The 24706-nt window shown below is 38.2% G+C and overlaps 2 protein-coding genes across 4 annotated transcripts in view; one reads left to right on the top strand and one right to left on the bottom strand.

The window, feature by feature from the left end:
- STRN3 (striatin 3) overlaps window positions 1-22096 on the bottom strand; it is a 1528247-nt gene extending 1506151 nt beyond the window's left edge. For both annotated transcript variants that reach the window (XM_044073816.1, XM_044073815.1), the window contains exon 1: window positions 21726-22096. In XM_044073816.1, the coding sequence (XP_043929751.1) occupies window positions 21726-21959 (234 nt within the window). In that variant the 5' untranslated portion in view covers window positions 21960-22096. The remainder of the gene's footprint in view (window positions 1-21725) is intronic.
- The window catches only part of AP4S1 (adaptor related protein complex 4 subunit sigma 1), a 348287-nt gene continuing 345078 nt past the window's right edge, over window positions 21498-24706 (top strand). Inside the window, exon 1 of one of the 2 annotated variants that reach the window (XM_044073817.1) lies at window positions 21498-21629. The gene's annotated coding sequence lies outside the window, so the exon portion shown is untranslated. Of the gene's footprint in view, window positions 21630-22244; window positions 23202-24706 lie in introns of those variants that run through there. The other variant, XM_044073819.1, reaches the window with a different exon arrangement.

Raw genomic sequence — 24706 nt, forward strand, 5'->3', positions numbered from 1 at the left:
TCCTCACTTGCTTAGAGAAAAACAGCTCTTACACTCACTTTCCTCACTTGTCTAGAGGAAAGTATTTTTTTTTTTTATTCAGGCATGTTCAAGGGTCAGCTCCCAGTGTTCTCTCCTATCTGATGAATCTGGGCATCCTGGGGAAATGTAGCAATTGCCTCATGTACACAGACAACCCCCTCCTCCCAACACCACAACCTGTGAGAGATGCACTTATCTAGCCAAACTGGAGGTAAAGCTCTCGCCAACAAAGATTGAACTTGACAGTCAAGAGGAGAAGGTAAACACTTGCACCACACCACACTCATCACATAGTCCCACTAAACCTACACCACCAAAATCCACACGCAGAAACACAAACACATTCGCAGAGGCTCTCAATAATAATCTGCTCAAGCAACAGAGACCTCCAAAGCAGAAACACAAGCAACCTCCACCCCCCAACACAACCCAAATGACACATAGCCCACAGACTCAAGTGTGCCAATAAACCACAGCCCATAAGGCAAAACAACGTACCCAGCACACTAGTCATAGGTGACTCTATAGTCAGGCACACTGACCAGGCTAAACAAGGAGAAGGTTACTGTCGGGTGCCAGGATCCTGCACATAACCCACGCACTCAGGTCACTCCACAAGTACAAATACGACTCTGTCATTGTCCACATTGGTGTGAATGACCTGAGACGTATCTCCCTGGACTACATGAAAAGAGAAATGGAAGAGCTCTCCGATCTTGCAGCCCAGGCAGGTGTGACCCTAGCCCTGAGAAGCATCCTGCCATCACCCAGAAGGATACCGTAGTACAAGGACAAAATGATTGACTTCAACAATTGGCTAAGCTTCTGGTGTCATTCTAAGGGGATCCAGTATCTGTCTGCCTGGGTCGACAGACCACGATGCTTTGCCAGAGATGGCCTGCACCTGTCACCCCCTGGGATTCCAGATACTGGCTAAGGGTCTTGCTGCCCCTGTAGTGCCTTTTTTAGGCAAGGTTCAAATAACAAATTCACCACCGTAACAGGAACAGGCAAGCAAAAACGGAGGGTAATGCTACTCAATGCTAAAAGTCTAAATCTCAAAAAGGCACTCCTTAAAATGAAGAACTTCGATATCTGCGCAATGACTGAGACCTGGTTCAAGGCTCTAGACAGCACCCCTGCATTACCAGGCTATAACTCATACCAAACTTTTTGGCCATCTAACCTGGACCAGAACACCAAAGGTGAAGGTGTGTTCATATTCATTAAAGATATCCACACCCCTCAAGCTAGTTGTGCAGCATAATGCATCCGAGGTTATCCAAGTGCAACTAACTCTTGGCAAAACTGCAATCCAAATTGTAGCTTGCTACAGATTCCCCCACCATGCCCCAGGATTCCCACTCCTCTTTTCTTGATATACTGGAAAATATTAGGGTTCAACCAAGCACCCTAATAATGGGCGATTTTAACTACCCCACCATTAACTGGGAAAACTACTCGTGTACCAACTCCTTCACTCACCTGTTTCTGGAATTCATAAATTCCAATGCCCTGGATCAACTTATCCACACCCCCACCAAGGGCAACAATATCCTAGACCTAGTCATTACCAACATGAGTGACCAGTGTTCCACACCTGAAGTCAACTCCTCATTGGTCAGATCCAACCATAAGCTAATCACCCAAGACATCCGCATCCCACCCCCACCCACCATTAAGGACACCTCGGTAAAAAAATTCTACAAAGCCAACTTCATGCTTAAGACATAAGTGGCAAATTTCATGGCACCCATGCAGATGGATACAGTTACGACTGCTGAACCCTACACAAATGTACTCTACAAGCACTTACACGAGTGCATGGAATGTGCTACCCTAAACAGAACCCAGATGCTATCCTCCAAAAAAAGGAAGCCAATCTGGTGGTCCCTTGCAAAGAAAAAAGAGTAAAATCCCATGAGTGGAGGAGCTCCCTGGTCAGCCTCAATAAGAAGCTGAGATCCCTTTTAAGATCCTCCAAAACAAAATCACCACTGATTCTAAGGGCAACCACAAAACATTCTACAACTATGTCAGGAATCTCAATGGCAACACCCAGATCTGCTCTGAGTTACAGCACAACGGCATGAAAATTACAGAACCAACTGATATTGCCAACATCCTGGCAGATAGGTTCAGTGCTAACTTTACCCCCCTCTCACCCACTAAAGGGCCCATATCTATACAGGAAGAATGCAGAGTCCCTGTAATCACATCTATGCAGGTAGAAGTTGCACTCTCTAAAACCAAAAAAACAACATCCATGGGATCGGACAACATCCCAGGCTGTGTTTTACATGAACTTCAGAACGAACTGGCTCCCCACCTAAGCACCATGTTCAATCATAGTCTCAAGTCAGGCTTTGTGCCCACAGAATGGTGCACAGCAACAGTTATCCGACTCCACAAAGGGGGAGCCATCACTGATCCTGGGAACTGGTGCCCTATTAGCCTGACGAGCCTGGTCTGCAAGGCCATGGAACTCAAAGACATTGGTAACCTCCAAACTCTGGAACCCACCCAGTTCAGGTTTGTGAAAGGCAGATCATGCCTTCTGAACCCGATCGACTTCTTTGAGGCAGTCACCAAAGCCGTAGACGAGGGTAAGGTGGTTCACACAGCCTATCTTAACCTTATCAATGCTTTCAACACCATCCCCCATTCTGGAATTATAGCTAAACTCACTAAACTAGGTATAAATCCCTATGTCACAAGAAGGATTGCCAACTGGCTCACTGACAGAACCCACAATATAAAAGTTGCGAACTCCAAAATGGACTTCAAACCAGTGACAAGTGGAGTACCACAGGGTTCAGTCCTGGGACCTCTCCTGTTTGGCATCTTACTTCTCTAAAGTACAGGCCAACACAGAAGGCCTCTGGCTAATGAAGTTTGCAGATTACTGTGGCTCCTAGTTTGCGGTAGAGTCCCCAAATGATGTGGACATCCTATAGAAGGGCCTCACGGAGACAGATGCCGGGGTGTCAGAGGCATGGCCTCAAGTTCAATGCCAAAAAGTGCACTGTCATCCCCTTTGGTAAAAACTCTGCACCCATGAACTACCACAAAACGGCAGTCTACTTAACACCAAATGTGTGATGAGACCTTGAGCCCAGGTGGACAGTAGTCTCTCCTTTGATAATCACATCGCCACAGTAGTCAAGAAATCCTTCTATGTGACACACCGCATCACAAAAGGGTTCTCATCCAGGAAAAAAAAAAAAAAAAAAAGGTCATTGTTCCCCCTCTACTCTACACTCAGACCCACTATAGAGTGCAGTGCCCCTTTAGGAATGTACCTCACGGGACATCGGCAGCAGCTGGAAAGGCCACAGAAGTATCTCACAAAGAGGATTACTAGCCTCCAACAGATGCCCTACATTGACAGTCTCAAACTTTTCCAGCTTTACTCTAACATATCACCTACTCCGAGGAGATCTCTGCCTAACATATAAAGCTATGTTAAACACAGAGCTTTTGGACATGCTACATCTGAAGAAATTCCAATCCCTCAGAGCTACATGCTCTAGGGACCTAAGCCTTATCACCAGAATAAACAGGACATGCTGGAGGGATAGATTCCTGTCCCAGAGACTTCCTATACTCTGGAACAAGCTACCCATCTATGTCAAGCAAAGTTCCTCATTAGCACTTTTCAAGAAAAATCTTGACGACTGGATGAGAAATAGGAAATACACCCCAGGGATCACTTCTGTGGCTCTGCTCGACAGGGGCACAGGAAATTAACTTTCTTGAGTGGCGTAAGCCAGGGAACCTTGTTGGCTAGGCTTACTTAGGCCCTTGGGCCGATAGCCTAGTACCTACCTATGATAAAACAATGAGCCCCCAAATTAAGGAGAAACTGGTGAAGAGGGAAGCATCTGATCAGTTGCCATATGAAGATGCTTTGGAGTCTTCAGTAGGAAACCAGTACAAAAGTTCAATTGGAGCTGCACAGCTAGGTAAAGAACAGGAAGCATTGGCAACTCTCACGCAGTCAAAATTGTAGTTTGACAAGCCAGTGAGCTCCCATACAAAAGAGCAATGCATGACACCGTATGAAGCTTAAAATAATATGTCATCAGAAGGTGTTCTGGAATTTTCTGTAGAATGCCTTCAAGAAACGAAGAACAAAGAATGTGCACTTAGTTTAGAAGAAAGTGGTCTAAGGGAAAAATTGCTTGATTTAACAAAGACGGATAGACATATTAAGATCAATGAAAGAAACAGGATTACAGAAAAGTCAGTAAGACCCAAAATGTTACAGGTCTGATAAAACAAATGAACACAGTAATCAAGACTGCTCACAGAAAATAATGCAATCCAGTATAAGTAAATAAGAAATAGTACTGTGCAGAGAAGTTAATAACTGATAAAGTCTTACCACAAAAACACAGGGCAATAAAGGAAAGGAAGGGAAGAAATCAAATACCATCATGTAAGTGTCGAATATTGAAAAGTATAAATCGTGTCGCTGGTAGAAGAGCACAACAGATCAATAAAAATCCTCAGAAAAAAAACATGACAAAAGCAATGTGCAGTATCAGAACAGACCAGTATCTATTGTACGCTATTGCAAATAATTAACTAAAGTTATCAGCAAAGGCAGAAAAACTTAAAAGGCAGGCAAATAAACAAGGAAAAGTACAAAATAAGCAATTCATTGATGACCCAAAAGGTTTTATTAGGAAACAAACCAAAAGGAAAACAACCACCAGCAAGAAAAGAAGACCACCCATTTTGGTGAGATAACTATAAAGATCCTGCGGAACATGAAGATGTTGAATGGATAGAAGTAAATTTTCAAATACACAGGATATAAAATGGGATTAAGTAAAGGACATACAAACTGAAACAAAATTAAGAAAAGCTCCTAACTGTAAAACCCTAGGTCCAGATGCAGTACCCAACATTTGGCTAAAAATGTTGACATCTTTATACAAAGATTTAGCCCAGAACAAACTACTGATATGTGCACCCCAAATAATCACCAACCTGGTTAACAACCGGAAAAAGATATGCCTCCTTAACAGTGAGCTTGCAGGATATCCCCAAAACTGTAGACCAATAACGTGCCTTCCAACGATGTATAAACTAAACTATACACAGGAACTAATGCTGACAGAGTTTACAGTTAATCAGAAGAAACTTGATCATGACAATAGAACAAAAAAGGATAACAAAAGTCATATGGAGCAAAGGACTTGCTAAAGTCATAATAGAGAACAGTTAAAAGAGGAAGAACAAGTATGGCATGGATAGACTCCACAAAAGTGTTTGACAGCATCCTACATTCACAAATAAAGGAGTGCTTACAAATGTATAAGATACCCCCTATACTGATAGATTTCATTATAGTGACCATGAAACAGAAGCAAACCACTTGGCAGCTAAGCCATGATAAAGGACAAATTATTATCTCAGGGATAAAAATTCAAAGAGGAATATAACAGGGTGATTCTGTCACCATAGGAAGTTACTAGGCTATTGGCCCTGAGGCCCTTATAGGCAAGCCAAGCATTTAGCCCATGTACAGACAAATCAGCACCTGATGTCCCTGTCTAGCAGGAACACGGGTGGAATCCCAGGGATGTATTTTCTTTCCCATCCAGTTATCCAGGTTGCGCTTAAAAAGGGGTCAAGAAGTACTCTGCTCGACATGGAGAGGAAGTCTATTCCACAGATGGGGGGAGTCTCTGGGACACAAATCTGTCCCGCCAACAAGTCCTATTGATGTCACAGACCAGGTTGAGGCCAAGTGTGCAGGTTACTCAAGTGGAGCTTGACTTGCGGATATGCAGCAGTCCCATCCTCACTTTAAAACTTCACTATGTTTGGATCTTGTGACTGCTTTTTTGTCTTGCCCTTAACCCATTAAGCCATCTACTTAACAGATTAGGTCATGGCTACAATTTGTCTCCTAGAAAACAACAAAAATTGCAAAGACTTTTATTTTTGTAAATGATTTAAAACTGTATAGTTCAGTCAGATGAGGAACTGAAACCACAACTGAAAGTGGATAAAACTTTCCCTGATGGTATAAGAATGTCATTTGATGCTGTTAAATGTGCAAAAGCAAATTTAAAGTATGAAGCTGCAGCACCAAAAAAATGTCAGTCTGGGACAGGAATGTGATATAAAGGAACTTGAGAAGGGTGGAGTATTTAAATATTTGGGAATTGATGAAACCATGAACAAATGCGAATAAAACCTATTAAAGAATATGTTAGAAGACTAAAATTAACACTGAAACAGCCTTGAAATCTAAGAACAAAGTCCAAGCTGTAAACCAATTTGCTCTTCCTGTACTAAACTTACAGTTTTAGAATGACTGGCCCCAAAGGGTACTGGGGATCAGTCGGACAGGAAAACAAGAAAAATGCTTCTCTCTTATCAAATGATTTTTAAAAAGGGGTGTATACCAATTCAGACCTAAAAAAAAATCTTGAACTACAGACCTATAGCCCTAATAAATCTTGATATGAAAATATTTGCGTCAATACTAACAAACAGAACTAAACCAATCATTCCAAACATTGTTTCCCCTGAACAATCAGGTTTCATAATACACAGACAAACATTCGATCATACCCTTAACCTGAACACCATGGACAATCTCTCTACCCATACACATACTCCAATCTACACCTTAGCTATTGATGCCTCAAAAGAATTTGACAGACTCTGTGTAAACTTTTTGCTCAGTATCTTGCGTCTTTTTAACATACCCAGTAACTACATACAAGCTATCAAAACATCATATTCCAAGGGTCATACTTACCTACAAATTAATACACACTTATCTTCTCGAATTGACATTGAGAATGGTGCCAGACAAGGACGTCCTATGCCCCCCTATCTTTTTAATTTATACATTGAACCCCATTTTCTCCTCATTTCTCAGAAAATTTTCCACCATATCCCCAATATCTTTAACACTAAAACCTAGCGGCTTTTGCTGATAATCTAAATATTTACTACTCACTACCTAATTCAGATCTCCAGAAACTACTACCCACTAAAGACACATTTTCAACTTTCTTGAATTACAAACTAAAGCTAAAGAAAATAATTATCTTCCCTATTAACTCCCTCTGTCAGCTTCCTACATACTCCTTAGCAGCTGGCATTAAAACTAACAATTCATTAAAATACCTAGGAATATCCTTCCACCAAGATCCTAAACAATCATATACAAATAACATTGTTAATCTCTGGTCAAACATGCAACATATGGGCAGATGGACAAAACTTCAACTTCCATTCCTAGCTAAAATAGCCATAATCAAAATGAATCTTCGACCCAGATTTCTATATATATATTTAATGCCTCCAATACCATTATCAAGCTAAAACTCTTCAAAACCATTCACTCCACAATTTCCAAATCTATTTGGGTCCCCAAATCAGTCAGAATCAGTTACAATAAACTGACATACCATAACGACTATGGAAGATTAGGGCTGCCAGAAGCTACTATATCAAACTGTAATAGACTAATAACAACAGCCAACCAGACCCCTTCACCACAGCAATGGTCTCCAACCTGGGTCAAACTATTACACAACTATAAACCCAAACAGAAAGCTCAGAGACACTCCAAGGCTGTGGATGTAAACAAAGTTCTCAGTTGAAAACAACTCCAAGTAGTAAACTCCAATAAATACAATGGACAAAGTTTGAAATGAAGAAAGATTTATTGTGCATTTCAAACTTTGTCCATTGGCTTTATTGGAGTTTACTACTTTGGAATTGTTTTCATCTGAGAATTTTATTTACATCCACAGCCTTGGAGTGTCTCTGAGCTTTCTGTTTGGGTTTATCTTTGTTTTTTAGCATCGGAGCACTTACTCCTCAGTCACTTGCTCTACTGACTTTGTATTACACAACTATATCAAGACACTATCCATAAACCCCAGAGCCCTCCCTTTCCTTTACAATGAAAATTTGAAAAATCTTAAAATACACCCAATCAAACATAAAATCACTATCATACAAAGGATGTTCAAAATCATTAAACCTATATTATGCATTCAGTTCCCTACAACCTACCCACCTTAACCCCAATCTGAAAATGAACAACATGATTAACCTAAACAATTATCCCATCCTCACGAAACTAACCAACTCGGATAGGTTTCCCTTCAAGAACAATCTATCACTGAAATAAGAACACAATTAAAGCTCCCAAAAAGCTATGCAATCATTTCAAGGCAAATTCAAGACCTTAGCCAATGCATCATAGACAATCCTGATATCAATGCAAATGACATTCATACCTGTAAAACCATATGGACCCTCCTATCCTCAAACAAAAAAATGCTAACTCCTACAAATTTATTCTATCAAAACACAAAAAAAAGTTTATTCTAGTTACTGGAAGGAAATTGATCCTTCAATCATAAACAAATCTCTCAAGCGATCCAGATTACCTCCAAACTTATTCCCCTTAAAAACTTAAATATACACAGATCATGATGCTTCATTACACCTATCTCACTCCAATCATTATAAATAAAATATACCCAACCACCTCTCTATTCCGTTCCTATTGTGATAATCATAAGGCTGATCTACTCCACATCTTCTGGAGATGCAAGTGCACCTACAAGCTATGGTGCTCAGAGTCCAACTAGAAAAAATGGGCTTTAAAAAGTCCACCTTATCTTGGAAACTAGCTCTCCTACATATCATCTCTGCAGGCCTGACTAAACCACAAACACAAACATTAGTAACACTAGTTTCTTTACTTAAATAAATTACATTGGAAGGATGGAGCACCATTCACATAGAAGGGTTTCCAACAATCAGCTACCAAACACCTACTAGCTCACATATATTTAACCTACACTGAGAAATCCCACACTCACTTTACAGAATTTTGGAAATCCCTTTTAGAACATATTCTAGCTTGAAGTTGGTATATATATATATCAATAAAATCAATGATGGAATTTTGGCATGTGTAAATAGTTCTTACTGTTTTGCATTTATGTTTTATTATTCAGCAATGTATTCTCTGGTCATATTACTACCTACCTGTCTATTAATATTATTACATTTTACTGTATTTGTTTTCACAAAAAAAAGAAAAGAAATAAAAAGATTTTGTACAACAAAATAAATAAATGTGTATACAAACATTACATATTCACTGCTCTGAATGAGGTATGGACTTCCTCAAATATGACATATCTGCAATTGTAGGACTGCACATATATCTGCTGACTTCATAAGATACAAACATAGCAAAGTTTTAAAATGAGGAAAGCAAGTCTAAGATTGCTTCTTTGTTTGGTTTAGCAGAAGCAAGCAGGAATAGAAATCAAACCAGCAGAAGCATACTGGTGTCAAGCAGGAATGGAAATCAAACCAGAAGTAGACAAAAATCAGGCAGCAACTGAATGTGCCAAAAAACAAAAGAAAGAAAGAATGTAAGGGGAAGGATCAGATGAAAAGGCAAGAAATGTAGAAAGAAATAAATACAGTGGCAAGTACTCCTGGAACCTCATACAGAACAGGATATGATGCAGGAATGGCTAAGGAGAGGTGAATTTATGAAAGGTTAATATTGGCGACCAAGGACAATGGACTACATACATGTTGGTTTACAAAGTCCATTGAACGTGCTGGAGAAACAGACAAATGAGGGTTTTGTAAAACAGAACTGGAAACAGTCACACTTCTTGTTGATGGGTGTGATGCACTAACGGCAGAGGGCCTGTATACTAAAAGGCATAATTATGTGGCAAGATTGTTGCACTGGGGATTGTGCAAACATTACAACAATGAAGTAGCTAAGAAGCATTGGAAACATGAGCCAGACAGTATTATAGAAAATGAAGTTTTATTACATGGGATCAACCATTACTAACAATTCAAAAAAATAGATGTGAGAAAACAAGACATAGTAATCCATGAAATGAACACAAAGTAGCCTGGATACTGCCACACCCAGTGACTACAGTGTCTTACATGAGTCACAAAGTCATAAAATACCAGAATTTGTAGGCAAAAACGAGAGCAATGTGGAAGAAAAATACCCAAACAGTTCCAACAGCAGTAGGAGCAATGAATCTTATAAAAAAGAATTTACAGTCATATATAGATATGCTACCGACACGTAACTCCATATGAACTGCAGGAGTCGCCAGTTCTGGGCACACTGAAGGTGCTGGGAAGAGTACTTTTGGCTAACATCAGAGACTGAAACACTAATTTCAGGAACTTTAATCATACCTTGATTTAGGAGTGGGGTCCCTTCCCATCATGGTATTAGAAACCCAAAAGATTAGGAGAAATTAAATACAGAGCAGATCAATAACAAGCTCTTGCAAGATCTACAGAGGAAAAGCATATTTTGGTTATCTGACCTTACCCAAGAAATTTAAAGTACGGGTGTTTGTCTCCTTTCAAACATACTGGAGGAATAATGGAATCTTCACAAACACATGCACTAGAGAAAAAAAATCATACTAAAAAGACGCCCAGATGATATTCATGCAATAAAAGCCTTGGGTTTCAGGTCTTGCATCTAGGTGCCCTTTTCTCCCTACAGGACAATGCAAAACTTGTATCCTAGAGCTTTCTAACAACCAGGCACCTTCCAAAGCTCTACAAATTTATCATCTGAAATGCAGTGGACATGGGTTGAGAAAATTTTAAAAACTTTGCTGACACACTGATTCACCAATTTCAAAAAGCTGCCTAAATTTGATACATAATTTCTCAAAGTGACTAGTGCACAGTGCCCTTGTCTATATGAGAAGCAGATACTGTTTCTGTTTAGGGGATACTGGACTCTGCAGAAAATTGGTTCTTAAGAGAGATTGTTGTTGCACAAGTTTTGGGAGTGTAAGCATGCAAGTCAGCTATGGGGAGGAATGACAGGCCTCTTATGGTCATGACTCCAGCTAAGAGCAGCATGCTTGATGAAAGTATGTCTTGGTGTAACCCATGTGCTGCACCAATCTGACAGAAGAATCTAAAATGTGGTTGTCACAGTTTGGAGCAATAGTACACATATGTATACATACACATAAGAGACATGACATGGGAGACTCCTCAAATGCTGAACTGAAAAAAATTAAAAAGCACAACTGCACAGACACACACACTCTTCTGTCTTACAGCCCCTGCCACAATACCCCCAGTGAAGCTAAAGGAGGACATATACATAACAATGCTAAAGAAAATGACTGGTGGCACAATACCATGCTTCTTACTCAGCAAATACACAGCTAACACCAAAAATAAGGATACTCTAGAAGATACAACATAAAAAAATATAAATATATATGGTCTTAAACATATACAATTGTTTTAATGGCACTCACCCTGCAAATGCAAAGTTGTGTGGTGACGTTTAGAAAAAGTTTTTCATATGCATTCAATAAAAGCACTGCACAAATATAAAAACATACACGCAAAAAATGTATTCTGGTCATAACAGGACCAAAACTTTTGACTAGGCACAGAATATTCCGCTGATGGCCTAGTCCCATTATTTCATTCTCACAATTATCTAAATGGAAAAAACTTTAGGGTAATAAAGAAACAACTAGCTTTATCCAGGAACAATCCATTTTAGTATTCCAAAGATCAGGCTTTAGTCCCAGTAGAATAATCCTATTTAGGAACAACCAGAAACTAGACAGTCCCTGCTCTACCCCTTTTTGCACAGACAATCCACCCGCTGTGTGGTTTGCCAAAACTAACTGAAAACTCCTTAAAATAGTGACGCCACTAAATTATAAGATAACATTTACCACCCATCACCTGAAAACAAGCAATCCTTCAACTAAGACCATAACTTTCTGGATATGGCATCAAAGGCAATCTTCACAAACATGCAGCAAAATCTAGAAGTTTTAGGATCTTTCCTTAATAGTGTTTACATAGTTTTTGTATACCCCAAGTAGACTCCAAACTAAACCAATGAGTAATAAGGTCACACAGAAAAAACAATCGATTAAAAAAACACAAAAAGAAAAATCTAGCAAAGCTAGACTTTCCACTGTGTGATACCTTAAATTGCTTGTATCAGAGACAATATGGGATATATGCAAATTACCCTTGAAGGATATCCAGTGTTTCAGCTAAATGGCAATACTAAAATGTCCATGACTTTTTCTTTTAAGTCTATTTATGGACATGCATGTCCACAGCTACAGGAGCTTGGCTTTACTGGCCTGAAATTGTTCACAAATAGACTTAAAGAAAAAGTAATGGACATTCAGTATTGGCATTTATTGAAACAGATGACATCCTTAAAGGTAATTTGCATATATCCCATGTTGCCTCTGATACAAGAGGTTTAAGTTATCACACAGTAGCTTTGCTATATTTTTCTTTTTGTGTTTTTTAACCAATTGGTTTTCCTGTGTGACCTTATTACTCATCGTTTTAGTTTGTTGGTTGGGATATTTTGTAGACACCCTTATGTTTATGGATATCAGTTGGGTATGACAACCCTGTTAAGGAAAATGGACCTATATTTAGAAGAATTTTATTTAGACTGTAGTATAACCAGTGATACTTATAAATTTCTGAAAGTAGACCAACTAGTTATTGCATCGATAGTAGGTATCCCTAAAATACATAAAAAATGTACAAAAGCCACCCCTTCGACCTATCGTCTCTGGAAATAGTGTGTTTGTGTATACAGCTTTAATTGACAAAGTTTCTTTTGGCGCCAACTTTTGAATTTAAGCCGTAGAGATTTTGTTTATGGTGTTCTGAAGAAGCCCACAGCGGAGTGGGTGAAAGCGCTTAACTGTTTATTTCAATTTTATGCTTTATGGAATAAATTTTCCGTTTTTACACAACTGAGGGGGTTTTTCGTGCACTTATTGGTGACACCTTGGCATTAGAGACAGTTGTCGGATTTTCACTTTGTATGCAAAAAATTAAGTTAATAATTGAATTCATGTCTATTAGTACTAGATTACAATTATTATATACTTTGACGGTGAATACTATAGACAACTAAGAGGTGTTGCAATGGGAGCATCATGTGCTCCCATTTCTGCCAATTTATTATTACTGAATTGGTAAACCAAAAATGTTCTACACAGTGGATTTGTAAAGAACATTAAGTGTTGTGTGATCATTTAGTGTTTCTGGATGACATCTTTGTTCCTTGGAAAGGAGACAGCAAGTCTATATGTGATTTTATAGAATATTTAAATACCACCAGTGACTACTTGAAATTTACATACACCTATAATGTTCATGGTCTCCCTTTCTTAGATACATTCATATCCCATGAAGCTGAAGGTTTTAAGTCTACACTTAAGTTATTTGAAAATGTGGGTTTTCGACACTTGGAGTATAAAAGTTGTCATCCAGCCACTCAAAAGAAGAGCATTATAAAAGGTCAGTGCATTTCGGCTGCACGCATGACATTTAAATAGGATGACATGGTTAAAGAACTGGACTTTACTGCTAAAATGTTTTTGGACAGAGGATATCCTAGGGAATCATGGAATGATACAGTGAAGTATCTGAATACACAATGGGGGATTAAATATCCACCTATCCTGGGAACTAGCCTACCAGCAGTACAAGCTCCAAGCAATGGATTCTTATAAGAGAGCATGTATATTGGAATATATAATTCGGAAGTACAGAATATTAAAAAGATTACTCTTAAAAACTGGAACATTTTGAAATGTGATAGGGAAATAGTGGGTAATGAACCAAACTTTGTATATAAAACAGGAAGAAACTTGAAAAATAGGTTCCAAGCAAATACAGTGAATAAGTTTTCACACCCTAATGGTGCTTATAAAGGCACTAGGAGATGTGGTAGCTGCAATCAATGCTCTGTTATATACGGAAAACAGACTATAACACTGGAAAACACTAGTAAAACTACTCATTTGAAGAGGGGCAACTGTAATACAAAAAATGTAGTGTATTTAGCTAAATGTACATTATGCCATGCATTCTTTGTGGGCAAAACTAACACAGTTAAAAAATAGGATACACGAGCACCTATATCAAATAAATAAATGTAACGTGAATAATGCCTTATATAGGCATTTGTCAAGTAACTCAGGATGTAAGACATTTAAGTTTGCTATTTTAGAAGTATTCAAAAGTTGAATCCTAGGGGTGGTATTCATAAAATATTAGAAGAAAAAATTCAGATGGTAGCTGTTGAATGCCACTAACTTTCCAGGCATAAAAGACACTACCTCCATCAAACCCATATTACAAGTTAGAGCATTAAAATGCGATTAATTTTATATATATATATATATATATATATATATATATATATATATATATGATTGTAATTAACTATTATAAATAATATGCTGTGATGAGTTTAGAGTTACGTTTATTTTATCATTTTATTACTGTGTTTTTAGCGAAAAAATGTAATGTTTTTGTACGTGATCTTTTTAAGACAATTGTATTAGTTGACCAAGTATAAATGCAAGGTAATTATGATGTAATTAGATTCAGAGGAAGCCCACGGGTAGTGGGTGAAAGTACTTAAATCTATTAAACTTTTTACTGAAACCTGAGTAGCATTGCGGTTTGTGGGTGTACATACTGCCTTTGGAGTGTTTACAGTGGTGTACATTGTGGTTGTTGTTCGTGAATACTCCCGATATACTTATACTAAAAATTGTCCATAAATAGACAAAAGAAAAAGTCCTGGACATTCAGTATTGGCATTTACTGAAACAGCTGACATCCTTAAAGGGTAATTTGCATATATCCCATGTTGCCTCTGATACAAGAGGTTTAAGGTATCACACAGTGGAAAGTCTAGCTTTGCTATAGTTTTCTTTTTGTGTTTTTTAACCAAGTACACTCCAAAGAATTTTTCTTCAGGTGTTGGGAGATGTGGTGGGGAAGAAAGAGGTAACTGGAAACATATTTTCTGGGAGTGTAATGAGTTACCGGACTTTAAAGATTCCCTGCAGACTGCTCTGTTAGAGATGCTGGGTGAGCAAATTGATGCAACTAAGAAAATTATTTTTTGAGCTGTGATACAGAATTGGAATTCCCTAGACATAGCAAGGTCTTGCTTAATCTAATTAAGATGGCTGCCAAAACAGCAATTACTAGAAAATGGAAGTCAAAATCTAAACCAACTTTAATAGAAGTAGAGAAGATTGCAACAGAGATAAAACAACTGGAATTGGGATCTTTAGAAAAGGAGAGGAGCAATTTACAAGTAAAAAATGGGAAGTGGGGATAGATACATGCAGAAGAGGAACAAGGTTTAAAAGAAGGCAGCATTTGAATGAGCTATGTAACAGTTAACTGACAATGACTGGATATAAGTGATGTAGAACGTTTGCGGCTACAGTTATAATTGGCATGGTTTGCAATGTATAATGTTTGTAACCAAGGTTGCATTGGTACAGTTTGTAATGTATAATGTCTGCAACTAAGGTGGTCTCGGTACAGTTTGTAAAGTATAATGTTTGCAACTAAGGTTGTGTCAGTACAGTTTGTCATTTTTTATAAACATAAAAAAAGTACCTTTTTTTTTTTTTTTTTTTTACAGGAACTATTTTTATCATGTATAACATATGCAATCTTCGCAGATGGCCTTATTTCATCATCAGACACTAAATTTGTAGCCCTGGGTGAATTGGAGTTGGGCAATTCTCCCATCCACCTGCACTCCTTTACTCAAAATAACAACCTCCAAAGTCACATAACTTTGGTACAAATTTCCCAATCTCAATAAAACAGAGCATTACTAAAAGCAGTCCCAGTGAACCAAAAGATAACATATGTACCTGCACACTATGGATAAACACAACTTTGTTGCTGAACGGTTAAAAATGAAAAAACATGACTATGGGTAGCATCACTGTATTGTCCTTCAAAGGGTAGGTTGTTTCCTGATAAAGAAGTAATCTCTAGAGAATACACATCCTAAAACATAACTGCTCAACAAGAAGTCTACTAAGAGCTTGGAAAAGAACTCAGTCCAAGAATTTTTTTTCCAGGCTAGTACACTCCACAGTTTAGTCTAAACATTGTTGGGAACAGCACTCAAAATATCTACACAAGACAAAATTCTCTTACCACATTACCACATGTATAGAATGTCCAAAAATATGAAAAAAAAATCAAGAAAACTGCAGGAGATCAAAATGTTCAAGGAGTATACACACAAAACCATGTCACTGCTACTTTTGTTTTGCTCAAAGCATACTTCTTATCCTTTATCAAATTTTCATCTAAACTAAATCAACTGCTACATATTAATGAATATGCAGACTTGTCTCTGTCTCTCTCTCAAAAAGGATTAGTCACAAACAGTAACTTGCATTTGCCACAAATTCAGAATTGTACATAAAAAATAAAACAAATACAAGTTCAATCCAGTCACCCAACTGACAAATAAAAAAAAAAGACTTTGCAGAAAACTCAAAAACCCAAACATCTGCACTTTAGTGTTAGAAATAAGCATGAGTACAATTAGTCTGCACTGCTGTTATTGCTGCTTTGTCAAGAATTTTTAATCTTACTGACCTCAAAAAACAGAAACACTCATTTTAGGGTTTTTATAACACATCAAAAACACACTAATGTAATACAATGCCTACAAAGTGTAATAATGAACTGAATTTCATAGTACTACTACTACTACTACTACTACTACTACTACTACTGCCTTCTCTATTCTGGCATTACCAAAGTTAACTTTAGGAGGGTTTACTACTTTCCTAAGACGAACAGGATGTACTAAAAATCACCACTGTCATTCCCAGCCTTTAGGAAACCCTTCCCCTATCACTCAAGATGTACTTTCCGAAACAGAAAGGCATCGATTTTCTTTACCTGCCTTTCCCACCCCACTGTCCCCATGCTTTTTTTCCCCTTTTTACCAAACTTCAATGCTTAAGTTCTTTTTTTATGTACCCAAGCACTGTGACCAAACAAAAGACTATGTGCACTATCCTGCAATAACCTTATCTACATTTTCCAACCAAATGTCACCAAGGACCATCTATACAGCAAAGAATATTTACAAATATCCTTTAGAAAACAGGAGGTTCAAATGAAACTGGCAGGGATGCATGCATACTGTATACACAAATAATCCAATGTTTGGTTTGGTTAGTTATCCCTGAAGAAATAAACAGGTCAGTTAATTATAAGCTGTCAGGTTAACTTTCTTTGCCATGAAACTAGTCATATACCACTGACTAACTGTTAATCTCCCCTTCCATACAACCCTAAAATACTACAAAAACTTTTTATTTTGAGTTCTTCTCCATAAATCTGGTTAACAAGGCATCCAAACTTCTACATCTTGCTCTCTAGCTGGATACAGAACAGTTGATAAAGTCCCTTCACATATTATTATCTCTCATCAAACTCAACCTCCCTCCACTTCCTAGTGGCTGAAGGTCATAAGCAAGCCAATAAGATGACCTCCTCCTAACTTGCAGCTCAGTATACATCTTCTTTCAGATAAATTACAGCCTGAAGAACGATCTAACTCACTCATATCTTATGACCTCACCTGACAATAGTGGTACAGTTTTCCATCTAGGGTACACAGTGGTACTACTGCTACCTTTACAAAGCTCTGGAAGGAGTGCACTGTGTAAGTGCCAGTTTATTAACTGTATTTTGGTACTGACTGTCAAACATCTTGCCAACTCTGACCAACCCATGAAGTCCTGGGCTGCCTCCTACATCTAAAAAACATCTCAAAAAGTGTCCAAATTTGTCAGACCACAGCTCAACAGCAACTGCCACATGTACCACTCATATTTTCTTCAAAACTTATCCTCTCTATAAACCTTCAACATCTTACACACACCCACAACAAAAAATGCTAGGACTATCTTTATCATGTTTCACACCTCAGATACCATACTATTACAAGTGTGTGCTCTTTAAGTTCTTCGTCCACAGTGAGCTCCATGGAAATATAATCACTCTAATGTGTTGGGATACAGCACACTAGTGGACTCCCCACTGTACATTCTTCTCATCTGTAAATCCTCACAATACTTACACTACCTCTAAAAACTTCTACACATAGAACAAATCATTTAAGTGAAGTCCCAAAAGAAACGTACAGCTAAAGGTTTGCAAAAATGGGAAACACTTCTCTGTCCCTCCAACCTACCCCACAAGACTCAATAAACCAGCACCCAACTATTGTCACAAAAAAATTTACAGTACTATCTCCAACATCTTCCTTCAACAATTTAAGCCATTGTGACACAGTTTTGCAGCAAAAGTGTCATCCTTCCTTGGTAGGTTCCTTCCTCAGACAGCTAACATTCTTAACTCTTTACTGCTCTCAAACTTTTCATATGCTCCCAACTTCTCTAGTTTTTCTTACTGACTCTACTCTTCAACTAAATATGTATGGCTACTCCGCTCATCCTTTAAACACAGTACACTGCATGACAAAGACATTATGGCTGTCCATTATTTACACAAACTCCTGTATCAGGAGCTACAAATTCATTATGTCATGACACCTAACTATTGTGTAGTTCTAAATATACATTTGTAACTTGCTACTTATTTATTCAGACATACAATCAATGCAAATAAACCCATGTATTTTGAAGATGAATGATCTGTTAATATTTTTTAATTTACACACTAAATGTTGTACCATTTAACATACAAACTTAAAGCAATCTATGAAAAACAAATCAGTAGTCCAATTTCTTATCAATATAATAATATTCTATAATCTAACATTTACCAAATCAGTTTTAAATAACAGTTTTCATGAGCACAGGTTTACAGTAACACCTAATGGTGTGGAATGTCGCACATTTCTTAGCAGCCTACATATCTTGTGTTCCAGAGAATTTTCTGAAAAATAAACTTAAAAGGTTTGCCCTAAATTATACTTTTTCTAACTTTTGTTAACCAGGGATAAGCTTTCATGTGACAAGAATTTCCTGAGTATCTACAGAAATATGAAACATGTCTTACTGTATAATGATCATTACAAAGAATAATGGAGATCTGGAACTTACAGTGAAAATATCAGTTTTCTTCAATAACATCTAAAGGTTTCATGTAATGCCATGCAACAGTTTGTAAGTCACTTAGTTTATGAAGTACATATGGAAATATTGCTTACTTTCATAAATTACTAACAATCAAGTAGTACTATTTCAAGTTCAGTGTGTGAGATAAGCCAGTATTTTCAATGACTTGTCCTGTCTCCCAAATTGGTGTTTCACACATTATACCACAATAAAATGCAAGTCTCTTGTATTAAATATGAGCATAAATATGAAAACATGCATAATAACCGACAAAGATTAACTTCTCCACTGCAAGACATCCTAGACTAACAATCTTAGTGTTATTTTTAAGAACTCATTGCCCTTTTCTAATATTGACTATTAGCTGCCAAGTTATTTAGTTAAAGAAGCCAGGTCCCATCAAAATGTTAATTGGTGCCATAAAGCGGCATGAGCGTGAAACTGAGGTATACAAAATAAAACACTACAGTGCTGAGCGAGTTAAAAAGTAACAAAAACAACACTCAGACAAAATCTCATTACTGAAAACAAACACAAAACTATTCTTCATGATGTGGAAAGCAAAAATTAAACTGTTTTATTAACTTCTGAAAGTCATGTTTTTAAGCAAAAATATACATCTATGTTCTGCTTTGCACCAAATAACATTTGCTTACACCATTATTGCTAAACCGCTGAAAAAAACTATCCACTCATTTCTCACCAACTCACTACCTCTTAACTCCTGCCAATGTAATACAGCATGATCCTATAATCAGTCTGTATAAATACTGTGCTGACTCACAACTAAACCATTCAAAAGTGCAAACTGTCTTAATAAATACACCACTACCTATTTACGGAAGCTCTTCGCCATTAATAGGTTCTGCCCTGCTGGATTAACCTAGTTACAGAAAACATATGCATATACAACATTTCTGAATACACTACATTCTGAAAGACAGAATTCATCTGTTTTGAAAATGAAAAATATTTGCCTCCAAGTTTTATTTTATATTACTTAAGCCAAACTACTAACAGAAAGTACCGAAGTAATGTACATTTCATTAGTTCACTAGCTAATTAATGATCAAGAGAAATGAATGCCAATGATCAGAAATGTCATTTTTCAGTCATGGCAACAATGATGTGCAAAGGAAGAACACTAGATGAATTCAGCAATCAAGGATACGAAGAGTAACAAGTCGCAATTTTGTTCTGAACACAAGTAATACTAAATCAGTTCAACGTTGCAATGAAAAATAACACCTTACCTACTCAAACCAGTATTTCAGCAACCATGTAAAAACTGAACAGAGAATCAAGTAAGACATGCACCTGACTTAAAAGCCATTGCACACTTCAGTGGGTTGTTTAACCAAATAAGCTGATGTTTTGCTACACACTGATTTACAAAACTTATTTTCATATCAAACAGGTTTCTTAAGAAACACTGTAATTATCCAAATACTTGGAAAAAAAAGCACAACTTCTCTACTTAAAAAATTACTAACAATTGTGCAAGTTACTGACTCGTATTTATGAACTTTATTTATACTTTGTTGATCAATTAAGTAAACTGGCCCTTGGACACTTTTCAGCCACGACACGTGCAAAAGTTACAAACAGAAAATTATATTTCAGTATTTCAAAGAATATGCAAGTGGAAAACGTGGTCAAACAACGTTTGCATATATATGCTAAAAGCTTGGGCTGACCCACAATCTAAAAACTAAAAATTTGAAAACACCAAGTAAGGTGCAGTAACACCTACAGATGAACATTTCAAGAAACTAGAGACAGGAGATGAAAGAAATGTACAGCTCAAAAACCGAAGGAAAAAAAAAAAGAATGGAAAGTTATGAAAGCAGCAGGTAATGAGAGACAACAATTAGTGATTAACAAAGGGGGTAGGTACAGTTATGCAGCAACTGGAGCATATGCTGATAGTGTGCTACTAGTACATTAAAACAAATCATAAATTAAATGTTCATATTTACAAGAGAAGAAAGTAACACTGGTATGTGATATGTAATTGACGTAAAATGCCACAGTGACAATAGCAAAGTTACGTAACACCAATACAACGCATCATCAGTTCTTGTTTCCAAAACAACCGTGTGAGTTTTGCATAACTTGCCTTCTAGACACATAACCATGACAGCACCCTAGAACATGACAATTCCGAATATCAAGTATACAAAATAAATCCTTACAGCATTACCACTTTATGTCTGTAATCATACACACTGATAAAACTACTACAACAAACAGAACTGAGAAGTATCAACTATTGTTCCGATGGTAGATATGATCTAGATAACAACCTTCATACATAATACTTAGTCCGGCAGCACACTCATGCAATTCAACTCAACATACTGTATTCTCAAGTCAGTTAAGAAAACTAAGTGTACCTACTAAACTCCACACAACATATCTTGGGAAACAGTGGCTTATGGTCTAGGATTGGCATTGACTAGAGCTCAGGCACGCGCCATATTGAAAACAAAAATGGCGGCTCTGGGTAATACTGCACATTACTAGCAATGACATATGTACTTTCCCCTTATAATTTGCAGCAAGAGAGCAAACGAGGCACATTAGGAGAAGGTAAGTAACAATTTGAGAACTGGTGCCTACAACAGTAAAGCTGACATAGCAGCGCAATTACTGGATATCCATCTTCCCCTTTAAAATGTTAAGTACCTGTAACTCGGCCCTTTCCACTTCCCAGTGTGCCCTTTCCATCTCGAACCGGGCCCACTCGTGCTGAATGTAGTGAAGGATCCCTGGGATGGTGTACTGTTGAGGACGGGGCAGTTCTGTGCTTGTATCCTGCTGTCCTCCAATTCCCCCTGATTGCAGACTAATATTCCCTTGTGGTCTTGGAGTGGACGTTCCACTGCCGCCGCTACCAGCGTTACCAGGGTGTTCATCCATTTCTTAAATACCTATTACTACAGCCAGTTGTTTGTGTGTTTAAACTGGTAGCACAATATAATCCTATGTATCAAAACAGCAAGCTACTGGCCGCCATGATATTCCCTTATTAATCAGCCTATCTGTGGCTCAATCCCTGCAGGGAGATCGGTAGCGCACTGCATGCTGGGCGGCCAAACGACTTTTACCCAAATACAGTACTGTCAAACATCACGCCTGCGCGCACCGGTAAGGGGGTGGTGAACGCAAGTTGTTAATGTCTAACTTAGGGCGCTTTCACTTCCATGTGGTGAAAAAAAAATGTTTACATCTGAGCATCCTCATCTAAAACATTTTAAGAGTTTGGAATCTGTCGCTGCCACAGCTGTATTCCTTGGGAGATATGACAGTTTTCGTGCGTACTGTTTGTTATACGAGCCTGACATGTATCTTAAAATTGCACACACAGTTTTGAATGCAGAAACGTTTGAATGTGTGCACCTTTTTCATTAATCATTTGCTAAGCAACATTTTTGTTAAAATAATTGTTTTAAAGTACAACTAATTAGCATGTCATTTGGGGTTTGCATATTTCAATGTAAACACGGTCGCTGTGTTGTAGAAATATGTTGTTAAAATCCCAGCATAGGAAAATTGTTGCCGGAAGCGGGGCTTAATAAGAGGGCAGGTGTTCTGCAGCCCTTCGATGAAGAGCAGACAGGTGTCCAATGAGGGTGAGTGAAAAGTAACAGCTTCTGGTGGTGGTTTGGGAGCAAAGGCGACAAACTCTTTTCTTCATGCCTCCATTTTAAGGAATTGTCGCTAGATTGCGTAAAAAATGGAGGTTGTTGTAGTGGTCGTTTTGGGCGAAGGGGAAGCTTTTTCTTCCTGCCCCTTGCCAGTGCGTGCGACTGTACACAACTGGTACAGGAATCAGGATAGGAAAGGCAGTCGGTATGCACTTCCATCTCTGATTCCCCGAGGCTGATGGATGTTTACTCCGCCCCCAAGGTGAAACACATGCTGTCTAAAGTCCATCCTTCTTTGAGAGAGAGCTGTGTTAGGAAAGAAAGCAAAGGTGACCTGCGGTTCTGCATAAAAAGTGTGGAACACTTACTAACATCTTCAGCTAGGAAGTTCATAGCGTGCTTGGTGATAAAGGACCTTTTCAATAGGAAACAAACTGGAACATGGAATTTTTAAGAATCAGAATGGGGAATGTTCTCCGAACGAGATAGAATTGACGGGTATTGATGTCCTAAGGTGAGTTAAGAATGATCTGAGCTTATTAACTGTTGATGTAGAAGAGTGGTCTAGAGTTTTTTTGTAACAGTATGTATTGTATAGATTATTTATACAAGTGTCTGTGTTTGACAGCAGCGCTGGAAGTAAAAGCAGCAAATCAGATAAGCAGCGCGAGCACGAAGTTAACAGTATAGAACTGAATACCCAAAGGGCAGTACATTACTTAGGAGAGATTAGAGAATCCTGGAGGGCAAATTGCACGGCCAATGACAGACTGTCCTCAGGTGTTTGTGTGTGTGAGTGTATGTATGTATGCATATATATATATATATATATATATATATATATATATATATATATATATATATATACACACACACATTTGTATCACTTCACTGAAAGACCATTTCACTGAAACCAAATCACCTAAAACTCATTTCACTGACTAGTACTCTAAGGCAAGTCACAGGCATATGTTCTTTTCCCCACTGTAGTCCGATCCTGGTGTTAGTATATATAGTTGGGTGAGGCCCCATACCTAGTTCGGCTTTACCAAATAATGTAAAACAAAAACCAGACAACAGAAAACCAAATTAAGTGAGGGCTACACCCCCTAACTATATATACAAACACCAAATGCAATGCAATCTGAGGGACATGTTGCTGAACACTAGAAGTCTAAATCTCAAAATGCACTCGTCCGAGCCACTCCTTAAAATGGAGGGCCTCGACATTTGTGCTGTAACAGAGACCTAGTTCAGGGCAGCAGAAAGCACCCCCTGCACTACCAGGGTACAACTCATTCCACACCTTTTAGCCCCAGAACTTAGACCGAAGCTCCAAAGGTGGTGGTGTCTCCATATTCATAAAGGATGCGCACACCTCTAGACTGGTAGCCCAACATAACGCATCAGAGATACTTCAGATGCAGCTAACATTGGGTTAGACAGAGATTCAGGTCGTAGCCTGCTATAGGTTCCCAGCCATCTCCCAAGACTCGCACTCCACGTTCCTAAGCACCCTGGAGAATATTAGGGTCCAACTTAACACTGTCTTACTAGGCAACTTTAACTATCCCTCCATTAACTGGGTAAACTACTCATGTACCAATACACTTGCCCAGCGTTTCCTGGAGTTCATTAATTCCAGTGCCCTGGACCAGTTCGTTCTTACCCCCACTAGAGGTAGCAACATCCTTGACCTGGTCATTACTAACATGGGCGACCATTGCTCTACACAAATAGTCAGATCCTCCCTCGTTAGATCTGACCACAAACTAATCACCATGGAAATCCACGTCCCTCCCACCCCCCAGCAAAGGTAACCACCATGAAAAACTTCTCCGAAGCTAACTTTAGGATCCTAAAAACAGAGGTGGCAAACTTCACGGCACCCATGCAAATGAAAAATAGTTGCATGACTACAGAATCATGCACCAGTGCACTGTATGGATCTCACCATACCCAATCGAACCAAGACACTCTCCTCCAAAAAAGGAAGCCAATCTGGTGGTCCCTTGCCAT

Source organism: Protopterus annectens, chromosome 6.part0, assembly GCF_019279795.1.
Source record: "Protopterus annectens isolate FY-2018-M chromosome 6.part0, PAN1.0, whole genome shotgun sequence".
Taxonomy (NCBI): Eukaryota; Metazoa; Chordata; order Ceratodontiformes; family Protopteridae; genus Protopterus; species Protopterus annectens.